The sequence below is a fragment of the Pelodiscus sinensis genome, chromosome 21 (assembly GCF_049634645.1).
Source record: "Pelodiscus sinensis isolate JC-2024 chromosome 21, ASM4963464v1, whole genome shotgun sequence".
Lineage (NCBI taxonomy): Eukaryota > Metazoa > Chordata > Testudines > Trionychidae > Pelodiscus > Pelodiscus sinensis.
Genome location: NC_134731.1, coordinates 7,356,125 through 7,373,362, shown reverse-complemented (window position 1 = coordinate 7,373,362; position 17,238 = coordinate 7,356,125). Strand labels below are relative to the sequence as shown.

The 17,238-nt window shown below is 42.2% G+C and overlaps 1 protein-coding gene across 4 annotated transcripts in view; it reads right to left on the bottom strand.

Moving 5' to 3' along the window:
• USP32 (ubiquitin specific peptidase 32) overlaps nt 1-17,238 on the bottom strand; it is a 180,106-nt gene that overhangs the window by 137,720 nt on the left and 25,148 nt on the right. For 3 of the 4 annotated variants that reach the window (XM_075904739.1, XM_075904740.1, XM_075904742.1), the window contains exon 2: nt 2,418-2,545. In XM_075904739.1, coding sequence (XP_075760854.1) covers nt 2,418-2,545 — 128 coding nt within the window. Of the gene's footprint in view, nt 1-2,417; nt 2,546-7,057; nt 7,199-17,238 lie in introns of those variants that run through there. The other variant, XM_075904741.1, reaches the window with a different exon arrangement.

Genomic DNA, 17,238 nt, shown 5'->3' with positions numbered 1-17,238 from the left:
GGCCACCAAACTGGGCAGAGGGGGTTACAGACACTTTGGAGGACAGGTTTAGGAGTCACAGCTACGACTTCACAGCAAAATTATTTCAAAGTAACAAGCATTATTTCAAAAGAACATAATGTCGAAATACTGCCAAGCTGAAGGACTTCTTACTCTGACTCCAGTAACCCTCATTTTGAGTAGTTATCACTCCAAGTCGGAGGAAGAGTGTTCTATTTCGAAATAAGTGTAGTGTTGACTAGAGATGTGAACCTCTGCTTATCGGATAGTCGACACTCTAGTTGACTAGTTGCTTCCCCGTCTCCTTGCTGCCTCTATCAGAAAGAGGCAGTGGGGGGGAAGGAGAGGGTGCTTCAAAGTGGCAGCGCCGCATGGAGCCTGGGGTCAGCCGGGGACTCCCGCACTGAACCCAGGCTCCATGAGACACTTCCGCTTTGAAGCACCACGGGGGCCAGCAGGGGACTGCTTGAGTCCTTTGCTTGCCCCATGCTCCCTGCAGTGTTCTTGCCTTTCAAGTGTAGCAACAGCCCTGGGCTGTTGCTACACTTCAAAAGCGGAGGCGCCCTTATCAACTAATCGAATAGTCGATGCAAATTGCCAATTAATTAAAATTTTACATCCCTAGTGTAGACAGCACCAAAGCTCAACATAAGCTACACAATTGACGTAGCTCAATTTGCATAGCTTATTTTGAATTAAGCCCTGCTGTGTAGGCGCACCTAAAATGCCACTGACAAATTAGAGAAAGGGTCTGACATCAACAAAAATTTAATAAAAACAAGTGCAGAGAACTACTCTTAGGAAGCAAAATCTAAAAGCACAACTATAAAATAGGGAGTAACGAGCTAGGAAGGAGAATTGCTGAAAAGGGCCTGGGGGCTATAGTGGATCACAAACAATTCAAATCAACAATGTGATGCCACTGCAAGAAAAAGGCTAACGTTCTGAGGTGTATTAATATGACTATCATATGTAAATCATGGGAGGTAAGTGTCATGCTCTAGTCGACACTTTTCAGACTTCAGCTGGAATATTCTGTCCAATTCTGGGCATCACACTTTAAGGTGTGGACAAACTGGAGAATCCTGAGGAGTACCATAAAAGTGATAAGAGACTTAGAAATCCTGACCTAAGAGAAGAGACTATTAAAACTCGGAATGCTTAGTCTTGAGAAAAGAGGTCTGTGATAACAGTTTCCCATTATGTTAAGGGCTGTTATGAAGTGGACTGTGATCAATTGTTCTCCGTGTTTAGTGACAGCAGGACAAGTAGTAATGGTCTTAATCCATAGCAAAGGAGATTTAGGTTAGCTATTATGAAAAACTTTCTAATATAAGGGTAGTTAAGCCACCATCATTGGCCCTCTTAAACAACAGCTTGGATAAATACCAGTCAGGAACGGTTTAGGTTTATGTGGCCCTGCCTCAGCACAGAGGACCAAATTTGATGAATTCTTCAGATCCATTTCAACCCTACATTTCTAGGATTTTCTCTTTTTTTTTTTTTAAATGAGCTTATGTACTGTCTACTATGTTGACAAAAAAAAGACATATTAGAAATGACAAGAAGCAAGACTCAGCTTACATTTCTGGCTAATTTTATTCTTTTTCCTCCAGCATTCAGTATTTTATTAATTTCTCTCTCAAAGCACTTCAACACTGTAAAATAAAACATTGTTCTGAATATGCACATTAGTGCACAAGACGGCAGTATGGTGTTTGTTGTGGGGAAGAGAGCTTACACTATTTTTATATATGAAACACTTTTTTTCCTGGCTACTTTCCTGTATTATGCATGTGTGTTTACAAATACAGTTAAGTCATCTTCTTTGATTAATAATGTTTTAAGATACCTAAGTTGCCAATAGAATTCTGGAATAACCAGAAATATGGGTACCTTTGAAAATAAAGAAAATCTCTTTGTCATGAGAGCCCTAAGGGTTAAGCTCCCCACCCAAATCAACATCAGTCTAGTATTTTGACTCCTTTTCTAACATGTGGTTTGCCGAAACATGGAAGGTCAATATGGTCTAGTAGCATTACCAACATTTCCACTGCTGCTAGAAGACATTTAAGGGTACATTAGAGCTAAACAGCACAGAACGGTGAGAGCCAGGATTGGTGGCTGTAAACAAACTTTATTGGACCACGGGAAACTTGGACACACCCATAAGAGGACATCTGGCTAACTAAAATCACGTCAGACCACGGATCTTGCCAGACCAAAAATAGTGCTGGATTAGAGAGGTTCAACCTGTACCTCATTGTCACTTGACAGCTATTGCGCTGGCTTGATTAAGCAACAAGGATAGTCAGAATTCTGGTCAGATACCAATTGCCCCCAGCCAGAAAAAATGAGTAGTAAAGTTTCCATTGAGGAAAACAGTAAACATATAAATATAGATAGATTATAATTACCTCTGCAACTTTTGGAGGCACTCCATCACCAAGCACTTCCTTAATGAAGCACTGCTGGCTCATGTAACATAAGAGTCCACAAGTTCTCTTGAAAGCATCTCTCAGACGCTTTAGCTCTACATCTGTAACTGTATTAAGAAAAAGAAATTACAATTAAGGAAGATGACCAGGAAAATGTAACATCAGTGTTAACATCACTATCAAGAATTTCTTTCATAGAGAAGTCAAAACTTCAAAAGCACATCACTTTGTCTTACAACGAAAGTGCTAGATAAAGTGTTTGCACAATTTCTTTAATTTATTAGCTGTCATTAGACATCTGGGAAAATCTTGCAGAAAAGGAGTAAAAATCATGCAGGACAAAAAAAGAGTACATAAGTCATTATAACTGAATATTCTCTGAACACAGTAGTGTGACGGGGTATGGTCCTCCTGGCACAGCAGGACAAGGTGGTGAATATCAGTGGCTTTATCAGCACACCACGAAGCAGCCCCAAGGGGTCTTCAGTGACCATGCCCCATAACAAATAGTATATTGTAATTGAATAAATAGTCTCTGAACACAACAGAATACTGTAATACTTATCATAGAATCATAGAATACTAGGACCGGAAGGGACCTCGAGAGGTCATCAAGTCCAAGCCCCTGCCCCCGCCCCAGGACCAAATACTGTCTAGACCATCCCTGATAGACATTTATCTAACCTACTCTTAAATATCTCCAGATATTTTACTAAGGCAACACTGATAATTATAATGCTACAGGAAAACAAGCTGGCATGATATGCAAATTTGGTCTGAGTAGAAGTGATCTGTAACTGATAGTTGCAAACATGTAGTAAGTGTGACTGAGCTAGTCAAATGTGCTTCATGTAAGCACCATTTTCATTTACCAAAAAGATCTGCTTTCGTGCTATGTAAAACACATTTCTTCATAATATAAACCTGTAGGTGATAATTTAATACATAGACCATTAATCAAAAAACAGATCCAACGATATTATGGTGAGGTTTTGGCAGCAGTGGAAAAATCAGTTTTTCCTCCACAGCAAAAGTTACCAGCTGATGTCTCTACTGCAGCATATTTACACCTGTCTACCATGCATGACAAAAGGATTGATGGGTCCTCTTTTTACATGCACAGGGGCTTTCTCTCCCTTGAAGAGCTAGTCTTTGATTTTAGCATTTTAAACTTCCAGGGTCTTTCTAATGAAGTTCTTCAAGATTCTAATTCAGCTTGTGCTTAACTCCTGTGCTCCAGTGCCTCCTTTGAATGGAAGCCAAAGTGGGCTGACAAAATGACATCTCAATACCCTGTAATTTACCATTGGAAAAGGTTCAAGTTCAGAAAAGGGCAACAAAAATTATTAGGTGTTTGGACTAGGTCCCACATGAAAAGAGATTAAAAAGACTTGGACTTTTCAGCTTAGAAAAGAGGAGACTAAGGGGGGATATGATAAAGGACTACAAAATCATGACTGATGTGGAAAAAGTGAATAAGGAAACGTTATTATTCCCACAATATAAGATCTAGGGGTCACGAAGTGAAATTAATAGGAAGCAGTTTTAAAACAAACAAAAGGAAGTTTTTCTTCCCTCAGACCACAATAAACCTGTGGAACTCCTTGCCAGAGGATGTGGTAAAGACTAGGACTTAACAGGGTTAAAAAAAGAGCTAGATAGATTCGTGGTGGTTAGGTCCGCTAATGGCTATTAGCCAGGGTGGGTAGGAACGGTGTCCCTAGCTTCTGTCTGTAAATGGGTGACAAGAGAAGAATCATGTGAGGATTACCTGTTGCGTTCCCTCCCTCTGGGGCATTTAGTATTGGCCACTGTTGGCAGACAGGATACTAGGCTAGATGGACCATTTGTCTGTCCCAATATGGCCATTCTTATGTATTCTATATCCATTTTCTAAAACTGACGTCAGGCACAGAAAAGGTCCATTGGCCAAATCCCAAAGTGGGTGAATATGCATGTAGCTATAGCCCTGTGAGACCCAGGATATGACACACAAAAGGCAGGTGAAAGAATACCTGTTAATTGACCAACTGCCATTGGTTGGGGATGTGCCTGTGCGCATGCATGTGCTTCTCTCTCTCCAAAAGAAGTTGGTCTAAAAAATGGTACTTCAACCTCCTCTCTAAAACAAGTACATTGCGAAGGCGGGAACAGAATTATGGCGTTTTGATTCCTACTACATCAGTTTCTTTACCTTAAAATCATCTGAGCATTACCCCCACCTTAATCCTGAATTTAAATAGCATGTTAAGAATTCCTGCTTACTTAACTAGTAAAAACCAATGGAACTGAGGGAATGAAGTGTTTTGTTTCTATCCATGAACAAATTAAACTAGCCCATATCTAAACTTGATAATTATTGTATCCAAGACCATTCCTTTGTCAATGTAGGAATAGTTTTAGCAGATTTTTCGAAAGCACATTTATTTATAAGCTACAGGTTGAACCTCTCTAAACAGGGGGTATGTCTAGACTACATGCCTCTGTCGCCAGAGGCATGTAGATTAGGCTACCCGACATAGTAAAATGAAGCGGCGATTTAAATAATCGCCGCTTCATTTAAATTTACATGGCTGCCGCGCTGAGCCGACAAACAGCTGATCAGCTGTTTGTCGGCTCAGCGCGATAGTCTGGACGCGTGGGTGTCGACATCAAAGGTATTTGTCGACCACCCAGGTAAATCTCCTGGGATGAGGTTTATCTGGGTGGTCGACAAATACCTTTGATGTCGGCAGGGGAGCGTCCAGACTATCGCGCTGAGCCGACAAACAGCTGATCAGCTGTTTGTCAGCTCAGCGTGGCAGCCATGTAAATTTAAATGAAGCGGCGATTATTTAAATCGCAGCTTCATTTTACTATGTCGGGTAGCCTAATCTACATGCCTCTGGCGACAGAGGCATGTAGTCTAGACGTACCCAGGGACTCTCTGCTCCAGCAACATCTTTTGTCCTACCCAACAAGATGTTCGTGGACCACAGAGTCTCAATGGAGGGCTGGAGACCAGAGACCTGTGAAGGCCGGGAGTCCGCTGCAAGGGGGCTGGTGGCCATGAGCCTTGCCATGAGAGTTTGGCTGGGCCGGCGAACGTCAGCAGTCTCTGGCAGGGCAGCGTGCTGCCATGGCAGGGCCAGGAGCCTAGTCTGGCATGGCAGTGGGCTCCCTCAGTGGGGCCAGGAGTGCAGCCCAGCATGGCAGCAGGCTGCCGAGAGGGCAGTGGGTAGCAGGGGAACCAGCAGCCCCGTTGAGGTGGGGCTGCAAGCCCGACTGAGGCAATGTTAGGAAGGAGCCAGCTTGGAGGCCGGCAGCCAGCCTAGGAACAGAGCTGGGCTGTGGGGCTGATGGCAGGGGTGACAGAAATGACCTCCCATGGTTCAGCAAAATCCCTCATTCAGGATCAGTCAGGATCTAAGAGTGCTGGACCAGGGAGGACCAACCTGTATCACCAAAATCCTGAGTCTCTCCTCACCCAAGTATGTGTTCTAATCATTCTCCATTTACACCCTAAGAGAGAAATAAAACTTTAACTGCAATTCCCATCCCTAGGCCGTGCCAGACGGAGACAGGTTTGTGACCCTATTCTGCCATTAAAAGACTACACGACCCAGATCATGCATCAGTGACATTGTACTGCAGAAGAGAGCTATTTTTCACACTGAAGGCACAACACAAAGTATGCAGCACTGAATGCAAAACTTTACCACTAGGGCATCTTTCATCAACTTCATAAGATTGAGCAATCTCCCTTCTTAAAGGTCTATAAATCAGCAAGCTAAAAATAACATATATGCCTGAATAGTTATTAGGGTTGGGGCTTGTGTGCATTAAAAGCATACCGCACACCACAGAAATTTTAATTCCAAACCATGTCCCTGAAGATTACAACTTGTCCTTAAATCACTGAGAATTCACAAACGTATCAAAATATTTCTCACCAATTTAAAAATGGTCCACATTTCAATTAAAGCTCTACCCCTTCATGAATAACTCTGTTGATGAGAAGTCACCACTTTGCTTTTATTTTCATATACATTATTGGTTGAAAGCAATGCTTTTTAAATTTCATACATCTTGTTTAAACTAAAAACAGGGTTTTAAAGGAATGAGAAATAAGGTGATAAGGAAACAAAAGAAGCTGTTTTGACAGCATAAACGCTGCCGTGAACAGATAGTTTTGCTGTAAGGATTTTGCTTGCTATGGCCGCTGCGTATCATACTGATAAAACAAGACCTGACATATAATTAGGTGGTCTACTGGTGACGGCATTGTCATCTGGAGCATAAAGCAACATTTAAATTTCACACTTGCATAATAGTTGCTGACTACATAGTCATTCCCAATTTTTATATCTTGAGAGAAAGCAGGATTCTGTGGAAAGCCTCACTAGAACACTACGGTCTCATTAGAAAATTCTCTCCTAAACATTTATCTGGGCACAGCAAATGGAGCCCAAGGAATAACCTCCACAGCTCTAGAGTGCCCCCAACCTCCATAAGAGTGCAGAACAGGAAACAAGGCAAGAGATTCTGCATACCTGACCCTCTGTCCCACCATCACCTTCAAACATGTAAGGAATTCATGTAGAAAGGCTCCATAGAAAGCAAGGAATTTCACCCCTTACCTGCCTCTCTCCCCCAGCTGTTCCACACACAGTATCACCATTGCTTCTGTTAGATAGGTCACTACAACTCCAGAGGAGGGAGCATAATGAACAGTTACGTTTTTAAGTATATCAAAGAAGGGAAACCTGCCAAACAGGCAGTAGGGCCCAGTGGTGTAGCCCAGAATAGACATTTGGGTGGGTCTCAACTTTTGAATGGGCGGGCCACAACAGACTGTGCCTACTAGGTAAATTTCCATTCCTAGCTAGTCCACTGGCCTGTAGGCTGGGATCTGGCAATGGGGGAAAAAAAGGGGAGAGAAAAGGAACCAAGGTAGAAGCAAGCACAGAAGCAAGGAGAGGAGCAGATAGGAGTAGGCCACACACATGTGTATCCCAGGCTTCCCTCTGTCATGTGCCGCTGTGTGGAAGGAAAAGCACATTAACGCACCACCACCCAAAACAAAAAACAGCCACTTTTTATTGATGTTTTGCAGGCTTTGGGAAACTAAAAGCAACTATCTACATGTCCAGTTACTCTGCAACACTGACCGTTTTGTGGGGTGATAGCAGATAGAGTCAAACTTTCAGTGCCACTGACCTGGCAGCTCCCTCCATCCTGCCCTCACAGTGTGGGTGGAGAATCTTGTGACACAACGACAGCTGGCCAGGGCAGGGCAGCCCGGGAGAGTAGATGTGCACTCCAGCGAGCGAGAGAGAGGAAGAGGAAAAGAACCAACCTGGGCTCAACTCCTCCCAGTGTGTTGTGCTGCTGCTTGCCTGACGGGCTCCGCACCTCTCCCACCCAACCCGCCCGACTGAGAACAGAGAGTTGTCAACAGGGAGGGAAGGACGCAGGCTGCAGGGTGTTTACTACTCAAATCTGAGTGGCTCTGAATGCTAAGGGGGTGGGCCATCGCCCACCCAGGCCAATCCATAGCTACACCCTTCGTGGGGCTGCGAGAGGACAAAGTTCTTGAAGGAGCACCCAGGAAGACAACACCATTGCAGAGAAGCAAATTAATTCTTTGCATCAGTTCTCACTACAGACTACATGAGAGCCATGAGAGCTATTCTTTTTGGGAGAGCAGGGGGTAGGAAGAGGCCTGGCACGACCTGGGGGAAAGTGCGGAGGGAAGGGGTAGGGGGTTTGTCCCAGACCCTGCACCTGCCTAGGGATGGCTACACTTGGAGTCATGGTGGATAGTTCTCCCAAAACAGCTGCTGCACATTGAGTGGATAACAGTCTTGAGAATCATTAGGAAAGTAATAGCTAAGATGACAGAATATATATTGCCTCTATATAAATCCATGGTATGCCCACAACTCAAATGCCATCTACAGATCTGGTCACCTTATCTCAGAAAAAGAATACTGGAATTTGAAAGGTACAGAAAAGGGCAATAAAAATTAATAGAGGTACAGAGAAGCTTACATATAAAGAAAGATTTATCTGATTGGGATTTTTCAGCCTGGAAAAGAGATGATTTTTGGGAGATATGACAGAAGTCTATAAAATCAGGAATAGTGTAGAGAAAATAGACAAGGAAGCATTATGAGTGGTGAACACCTCAAGAACTAGGAGTCATCAAATGACATTAATAAGCAGAAGATTTAAAACCAAAGAGAAGGAAATATTTCTTCACACAACACACAATGAACACATGGAACTCTTTACCCTAAGATGTTGTGATAGCCAAGACAATAACAGAGATCAGAAAGACCTAGATAAGTTCATTCCCTTTGGGGCACCTGGTATTGGCCACCGTCAGAAGAGAGGATGCTGGGCTAGATGGACCACTGGCCTGACCTAGTATGGCCATTTTATGGTAAAGGTGAGCCAGGGATACAACATACTTGGATTTTCAGAAAGCATTTAACAAGGTGCATCAACAAAGGCTTTTAACCAAGCTAAGTATTCGTGGTATAAGAGGCAAGGTCCTTTCATGGATCAGTAACTAGCTGAAAGATGGGGAGGGAGGCGGATAATGGCCAGTTTTCACAATGGATGAAGGTGACTACTGGGATCCCCAAAAGAGCTGTACTAGGAACTGAGCTATTCAACATGTTCACTACAGAATGTAAGAAAGACCATAATGAAGGTCAGACCAAAGGTCCATCTAGCCCAGTATCTTGTCTTCTGACAGTGGCCAAGGCCTGGTGCCCCAAGGAAACCAACCGAGCAGATCATCATCAAGTAATCCATCCCGTGTCGCCCATTCCCAGCTTTTGGAAAACACAAGCTAGGGATACCATCCCTGCGCCATGCTGGCTAATAGTTATTAATGGACCCATCCTCCATCCATTTATCTAGTTCTCTGACTCGGCTCCAAAACTGCAGATAAACTTTAACACTGATAATTCAAAGAGATGCACATTGAAAAAAATAATTCCCACAATTCACATACAATGATGATTTCTAAATTAACTCTTTACCACCCAAGAATAAGTGCTTGGAGTCATTGTGGCTACCTCTCCAAAAACATCCACTCATTGCATAGAAGTGGTCATTAAAAAAAAGCTAACAGGCGGTTAAGAATTATTAGGAAAAGTGATAGAAAATAAGACAGAAAATATCACAATCACTATATAAATCATGGTGCACTCAAATTGAACAAGGTCCAGTTTTAGTTATCCCATATCAAAAATGATATAGAGGAACTGGAAAGTGTACAGAGAAGGGCAACAAAAATAATTAAGGCTATGGAACAGTTTTCAGAGATTGGGGCTTTATGCAGATGGTCAGTATTTACATAAAGATCAGCTTCATTAAAAACAACCAGAGGGGTAAATATGAATTACTTATATTGAGCTCTTTTCAAATCACACTAACAGGAATATATATTCTGTCTACTAAGCAGAAACAGAGCAAAGGAAAGAACTCCCAGTCCACCAACCTAGTAGTTACCAAGATAAGAACCTTATCAGCGGTGGTCTATAATCTATCATGAAGGACTATAAGCTTCAGGCCATATTCCAATCCATTAACATTGACAAGAGAATGCATTGATTGAGAGCAATATTACATAGACTTCTGATTCAATAAAAAAGCAACTTGGTACATTTCCAAAGATTTAATTTTCTTTCTTCCTTCCCTTTCTCCTAATGCCAATATTAGTATAAAGTGTCAAATGAGAACTTCAGGGTAACAGCTTTATCTTGTAACTTGCTGCAACTTCTCACTTCCCTTCTATTTTTTTAACTACATCTCAGACTTATGCTTCCAAATCCCCTCATTTTCTGTCTTCCCAATTTGTGTCCTTCTTCTCTATCGCATGACAACTCCAGACACTTATGAAGAGACTAGGATCACGCAATTCCAGTCTATTTCCAAATGCTTATATTGGTGCTTCTGCAGGTTGCACCTCTGAAAACCGGTACACTCTGGTCCAGCAATATGCATGCTCCAGCAGGACCACGGATGCTCCTGGACCAGACAGCCCAGGAGCCTAATGGCAGGAGGTCCAACCTGTAGTTACTGTAAAAGCACCACAGAAGAGAAACACACTCAAACCCCAATGAATTATATTTAAGATTTTCCTGCTTGGTTAAGTGAAAAAAAGGCAGCATACCATGCTCAATTTAAATCTTCAATTACTGTGGTAACAAGAAATTTCATTTATCTGATAAATGTAAATTGGCTGCATATAATATGCTAGAATTAAAGTGACTTTACATTTGACTAAGAAAGTACTTGGACGAGTATTGGCTGCTTTTTCATAAGATTTACCTGCTTCAGTAATTAAAACAATTTATAATTTGGCAACCTTAACTACAGCCGCCATTAGCACTTCTGCTATAATTTATATAGCATCTTTAAGAGAATGTAGAGGAAGATTTGGCCTCCTTCCACCATTGCCTGAACCTCCTCTTCTCTCCTCAGGTTTCCTCTCCTTCCACCCGCCTGATACCCATGTCCCTGTCACCAAACCCCTCCAAATTTGAATGAGTGGTATTGTGATCAGGTGCCTGGCATTAGAATGCTACTCTCTGTCAGCCCAGCCAGCCCCATCACAGCCCCCGGCCTCCACAGCTTTTGGCTTTCATCACAGAGTGATCTACAAATAATGTATTTATAAGAATTTAGGAAAGTCTGAATTTGACTAGGAAAGCAGGAATAAAAATCTAACACTTTAAACAGTGTGGTGAGATATTAAGCTGTCTACACTACCAACATTTATTGACAAAACTTAGGTTGACAAAACAAAAATTGCCAGAGGGTGTTCACACTTGCTCTCTGTCAGCACATTATGTCTACACCATCAAAGACAGCATGAGTAATGCATTGTGGGTATGCATCCCACACTGCAGTGTTGTGGGAAGGTAGATCTGATCCCCGGGTTTCTTGGGATTCCCTCCTGAGTTCTCCTAAGCTCATGGGACCAGCATCACGAGTAGCTCTTGTAGTAAGTTGAGGGTCAGTAACGTGGAGTCTGCAGGCCTAAATAGAGGCCTGTATCATGGAAACAGCAACAGGCCTGCAATCTAGTGAGCAAGACTTTGGTTCAGTAACACAGGAGCCAAGAAAGAAGCCCTATTGATAATTGTGTAAGTTAGGTCGAGCATGGAAAGACACAGGGAGGCACTGGGTACAGACTGTAAGCCAAAGGGGAGTAATGGAACATCTTAATAAGAAATGTCTTAGTACAAAAACGAATGCACATACCGACCTAGGTTCGGGCCCAGGTCAAAATTGACAGCATGAAGGATAGTAAGCAAGCCCCCCTTCCATAAGGTGAGGGGTGGTAACTAGTCAACAGAGGGTGGCAACCTGGTACGTAAAGAAATGATGTAAGTTGTTTGTACCTGTCTATAAAAGGACACCGCCGAGGATGCTCTCCGGCCGACCTTGGGGGGGTGGGGGGGGCACACTAGGCGCCTGAACGGCAGGTGTCATTGCCTAAACTTACAAAATGCATAGTAACTTAACTTTGACTAAGTGCTGTTAATATCTGATATATGGCAATAGGCCTGCCCGGTGTTGGTACCTTGTCAACGCGGGCCATATTGCCCAGTGGTGTAACATTGTACTGATCTCTGTTACCAACTGGTAGAGCTTCGCATTTGACAATAAACCTGCTCGATTGATTTCAAACCTTGCCTGCATCTGTCGTTTCCGGGGCCTCTCAGAGATCTCTTGTGTTGACCCAAGTGCACAGGGTCTAACACTCTAGATAAAGGGAGTACCGATTGTTACGCACGCAGCCGAAAGTTTATCAACAGAGCAGAGGTCCTGTCAGGAATGCACCAGGACGACCCTGACCAGACAACGCTGACACTGACAATCCAGACCACCGAAGGTACCGAGGTACGAAAACACCGAGGTACAACAGCTCTCAGAGCTGAGGAATTTCAAAGCAGCACAGCATCTGTCTCCTGCCTCCTATGTCCTAGTGCATGACAGAACAGGAGCAGTCCAATGATTTTTTCTTTGTTTCCCCAACCAAACAGCTCACTGAAGCTTTGAAAGGGGAGGAGCACACACCTGCAGGGCAGCAGAGATGACAAAAAACTGAGCAAAGCCATCATGTCAGGCATTGTGGGATAATAGTGGAAGCCAGTTCTCTCAACAAAACAAACAGCAGAATCTACACTGGCTCTCTCTCAACAATCAAGGGAGGGGCAAAGATAAAAGTACCTCTACACTGCAGCTGGGAGTGAGCCTCCCCAGGCAGGAAGGCAGATGCGCCGCTGGCCCTCTCTGAGCTACTCCTTTCGAAATAGTAGTGTGAATGCTGTGGCACATGCAGGGGTTTAGACAAGCCACCCAAGCCAGCCTGACTCCCTGGATTCAAGTTTGGGTGGTTAGCCAGAGTCCCCTCCCATGCCACAATGGCTGCCCAGCTATTTTGTGCCCACTAACTTGAGAGAAGTTAACAGTGGGTCTGTCTGCCCAGACTGGGAAGCATGCTCGTAACTTCAGTGCAGGCATACCATAAGTGGTCAGGATCTCTGTTCTAGATCTCACTCAGAAGGATACCTGCAGCATACAGACACCTAATGCCATGAAGCACAGAGGGTAGGTCAACACTTCAGACCTCACAGCTACACTGATACAGCTGCCTGGTTGCAAGATTCTCCTGTAGCTGTTCTATGCCAATGGGTGAGATCTTATGTAAGCTTGAACTTAAGTCTGTAGTCACTGTATCAAATAGTTAATCATCTGGAGGTATAAACACTCTGTCACAAGGGTCCAAAATGCTACCATGACTTAAAAAAAATTGGAATTTTGGATTACTTTTTCCCCCCTCACTGTGTTTGCTGTTTGGCAGATACATTGCCACTGCCCATTCCTGACTGCAATATGAAACTGAAAAAGATCAAAATTTCCTCTTGCCTTATTGATCCCCTACACCAGTGTATTTCTCTACTACTGAAAAAAAAAGACAAATTTAACACATTTGAAAAAGCTCTTCCATTTTAAGGGCATGTGGACAACAGTTCAGTTCAATAACTGTTCTCCTTGTAACATGCCTATTCCTCCTCTATGCTGCTTAACATCATGCATAGTTGCACACCTACTGAAACTCTTAACATGTTGGACACAGGCCTGAAGGCCCGAGAAATCTTCAAAAGAGTGAAAACAGTGCACTTAATCTGCTCCTTTTACATTTTCTCTATGGCTTCCTCTTGCTTTCTTCTGCTGGCATTTAACCCCTGGTAAACAGGAGGGTGATTTTAAATGTATTATTTGTATTACAATAGTTACTAGAAATAGCCACGACGCTGAGGAGTTTACTATGCAAGTACTACTCAAGACGCTGAGGATTTTACTGTTTTTCTTAGGCTATATCTACACTGGGAAGGTTTGTTGCCAAAAGTGAAAACCAGTCAAGCTGTTTTTTCTGCTTCCCACTGTCAACATTTCACGGCCATATTGCTGACAAGTCAAGACCACATTGCTAGCACCCTTTCAACAGACAGAGCAAAGCAATGTGGGTAAGCAACCTACACAGTGCTGTGTTGCAGGAAGGCAAAGCTGATTCTCATGTTTCTTGGGATTCTCTCGTACGTCTGTGAGCTCTCCATGCTAAAGAATGTCAAAATAGCACTGCAGTTTCTCCAGCCCTCCCCTTGCAGCAAAAGTCTGCCTGCCACTGTTCTCCTAGTGCAGGAAAGAACAGGAAAACTCCAAAGATTTGTTCTTTGTGTGTTCCTCAAAGGGAGCAGCTCACTCAGCTGTCACGTGCTTCCCAGAGCTCTGGAAGGGGAGGGGCATATGCCTGCAGGGCAGCAGAGATCACAAAATACTGGGCACAGCCATCAGGCCAGGCATTGTGGGATACTGGCTGAAGCCAGTTCTCTCAACAAAACAAACAGCAGAGTCCACACTGGCTCTTTGTCAACAATAAAAGGAGGGGAAAAGACAAAAGTCTCCTGCAGGGGTGGAAATTATCATCAAAACTGGTTGTTTTTCCCTGACAAAAGTTGCACTGCAGTGTCAATGTGCCAGTGTATACAAGGCCGTAGGCTCTCGTAAAAGATGCCCTTTCAAATCTTTTGCTCTATTTTTTCCGAAGATGTTCTAGAGGGTGTTTGGTTCTGCCATGATGGCAAGGGACTGGACTTCATAACCTCTTGTGGTCTTTTCCAGGTCTAATATTCTATAGTGCTACGTTCATGAGACATTGGGAAAAATTCAGCTCTAAGCACCCAGGAATCATCATGTTGGAGCTAAAGGTTCGTTTTTATTACTTTATAAATATTATCTCGGGCATACACCAATATTTGTTCTAACATACTCACAGTTAAGAATTGTGCTCTCCTTTATTTATACCTGATCTACTTATCCTGTCAAGTTGGCCTAGGTGAAGTAATGAATTTTTCTTTTGCTAATAACTGGTTTTGCTTTCATTAATACACAAAATATATTGTGCTCACTCAACACTAATATATCAACTATTTAATTTGGTTATTCTTCCCAACTTAGTGACTACAGCCTGGGCCAGATGTGTAATATTCCTTCGAAGACTACTGACACGCTTCAGAAAGCGATCATTTACTATATCCATCATCCGTCCACATCTCAGCACACATCTAAAGGGCTTCTAAATACCAGGCATGTTCAAGTCATGCAGTCATGATCTAGTTATCTAATCTTCAAAAGTCTTGTGAATTCTAACTTATGAGATACTGGAAAAACTTAAGAAACAACAAATAGTCTAGCAACTTAATATACAACAAATAGCCATTTAAGTTTTTTCCAGTTACAGACTAACACAGCTACCCCTCTGAAGCTTGTGAGATACTGTGTTTTGTAGTACTGCTCCGCAACACGCCAAAACAAGTATGAGTCCATTGATATAACTTTTCATTTAATATTTTCACAGGAAACCCAAGAAAATAATTGGATAACTTCCTTCTCCCCAGAACATTTATTTTGGTGTCTCAACAAAAAGCTGTCTGTTTCTGCTTTTACTGAATCTCTAAGAGGAGGAGAACAGGAGTTTTTCACCTGCTTAAAGATACTCCAAATCACATACTATCTGTTTAGTTTTAAAAAAGGTTACCAGGAAAGAAGTGCTCAAAGTCTCCTTCACACTTTTATACCAGATGACAAAATAATGCCTATGTAATTTTACAGGTAAACGCCATACTAGTGGCTCCACGGTCTCTCTTTTTAAAGAACAAAAGGAAAGGAGGAACCTCACAACTTATTTCTAGTATCATCCTCCCCTCCCTATCTCCTTCCATCACCAGAACAAGAAAAAAAAAACCTCAGAGCCCATCCACCTTTTCTGGTGGCTTAATGTCAATGCTCTAGGACTTCAAGAGTTAAGAGCTCTGACAAATCAGAAAGCCTGTACAAGCCCAAGCAGTTAAAATTAATTTCTTCACAACTGGTTATTAAAGCTCCTGAAATCATTGTAATTTCTGCTGTGTCCAATGCATCTCAAACCGTATTTTATTTTCGTCTTGCTGGAACATTGCACATTGCTACATTTTAAGAGCTTTTTTTTACTTCAGAAATAGTGTTTCTATAATTAAACAAAAATAGCTGACACCGAGCCACGGTTTGACATTTGAATTAAACCAGCACAAACAAGTGAACAGAAAGCAATATATGATAGATACTACCATCTCCTTTTCTCACCCAGTTATGCCTAAACCCTGGGTGTATGTGTCAATATTTTGCCACTGAAAGAGGTACTTAAGGTTACTAACCCCCAGAGTTTCACCTAACTTCTATTTTTTTATGTACTAGCCAGTAAGAGTCCATAGAGTCTATTTAATTTATAGTGTACTTATTTTCAAATACTTTCATACTTTTTATTCCTTTAAGTATACATTTCATGAAGTCACTGAACAATCAACCAATGTTGATAAATCTTTATTCACTATTAATTTGGGTCAGATTTCCATCAGTCACCTAGAGATGAAAGGTTCTAGATGTTAATCCTGAGCCATCCCATTTCAAAACTTGATACCCCATGAGGCACAGAAGTTATTGTGTGTCAAGGAGATAAAGGGAAACCAGTTTCACTAACACCATTCTGTACAAAAGTTCTATGCTTGATACTCACTTCAAACAAATGCAACCCTAACACCTGCCATAGACTCTGATCTTCGATTTATTAATGAGAACTCAGATACCTCTACCTACTCAATGAGATGGAAAAATACTTACTAAACTACTACATATTTTGCATGTGATAAAATGATCATCCCTGACAGCACACAAATTAGTTACGCCTTTCTCATCCTGTCTCTTACACTCCCTTTCATTTGCCAGGTTTTCTTACACAGTAGAAACACATGTAAATTAAGTAATGCAGCATGACTTCATGAGAACGTCTTTTTTAGATAAAATTATATAAAATTGGTGCATTTTACTAACAAATGTGAAAGATTTTGGATACTTTAATTGCGCATCTTCAGCCTAGTATTTTTGCACTTCTCAAATCTGGAATAAGTTTAACAAATCTATTTAAATGTCAAACTTCCAATTTCTCCTTACTATTTGAATCTGAAGTGCCGCTTCACGGGGCTGCTGCTTTAACAAGCAGATAACATTGTATCACAACTCCTGGCACTGAATGACTAATTCAACATGGAAGTTCTTTACACAGATGATCTCAGTCCGAGATTCCAATGTCCTTGTCATTTAAAAACAAAAAAAATCTGCTCCTAAGGAATAGCTGATTGCTAGCCCTTCTGAGAGATACTGATATACTGGTCAGCTAGGGCTTCAAGGTATCCTT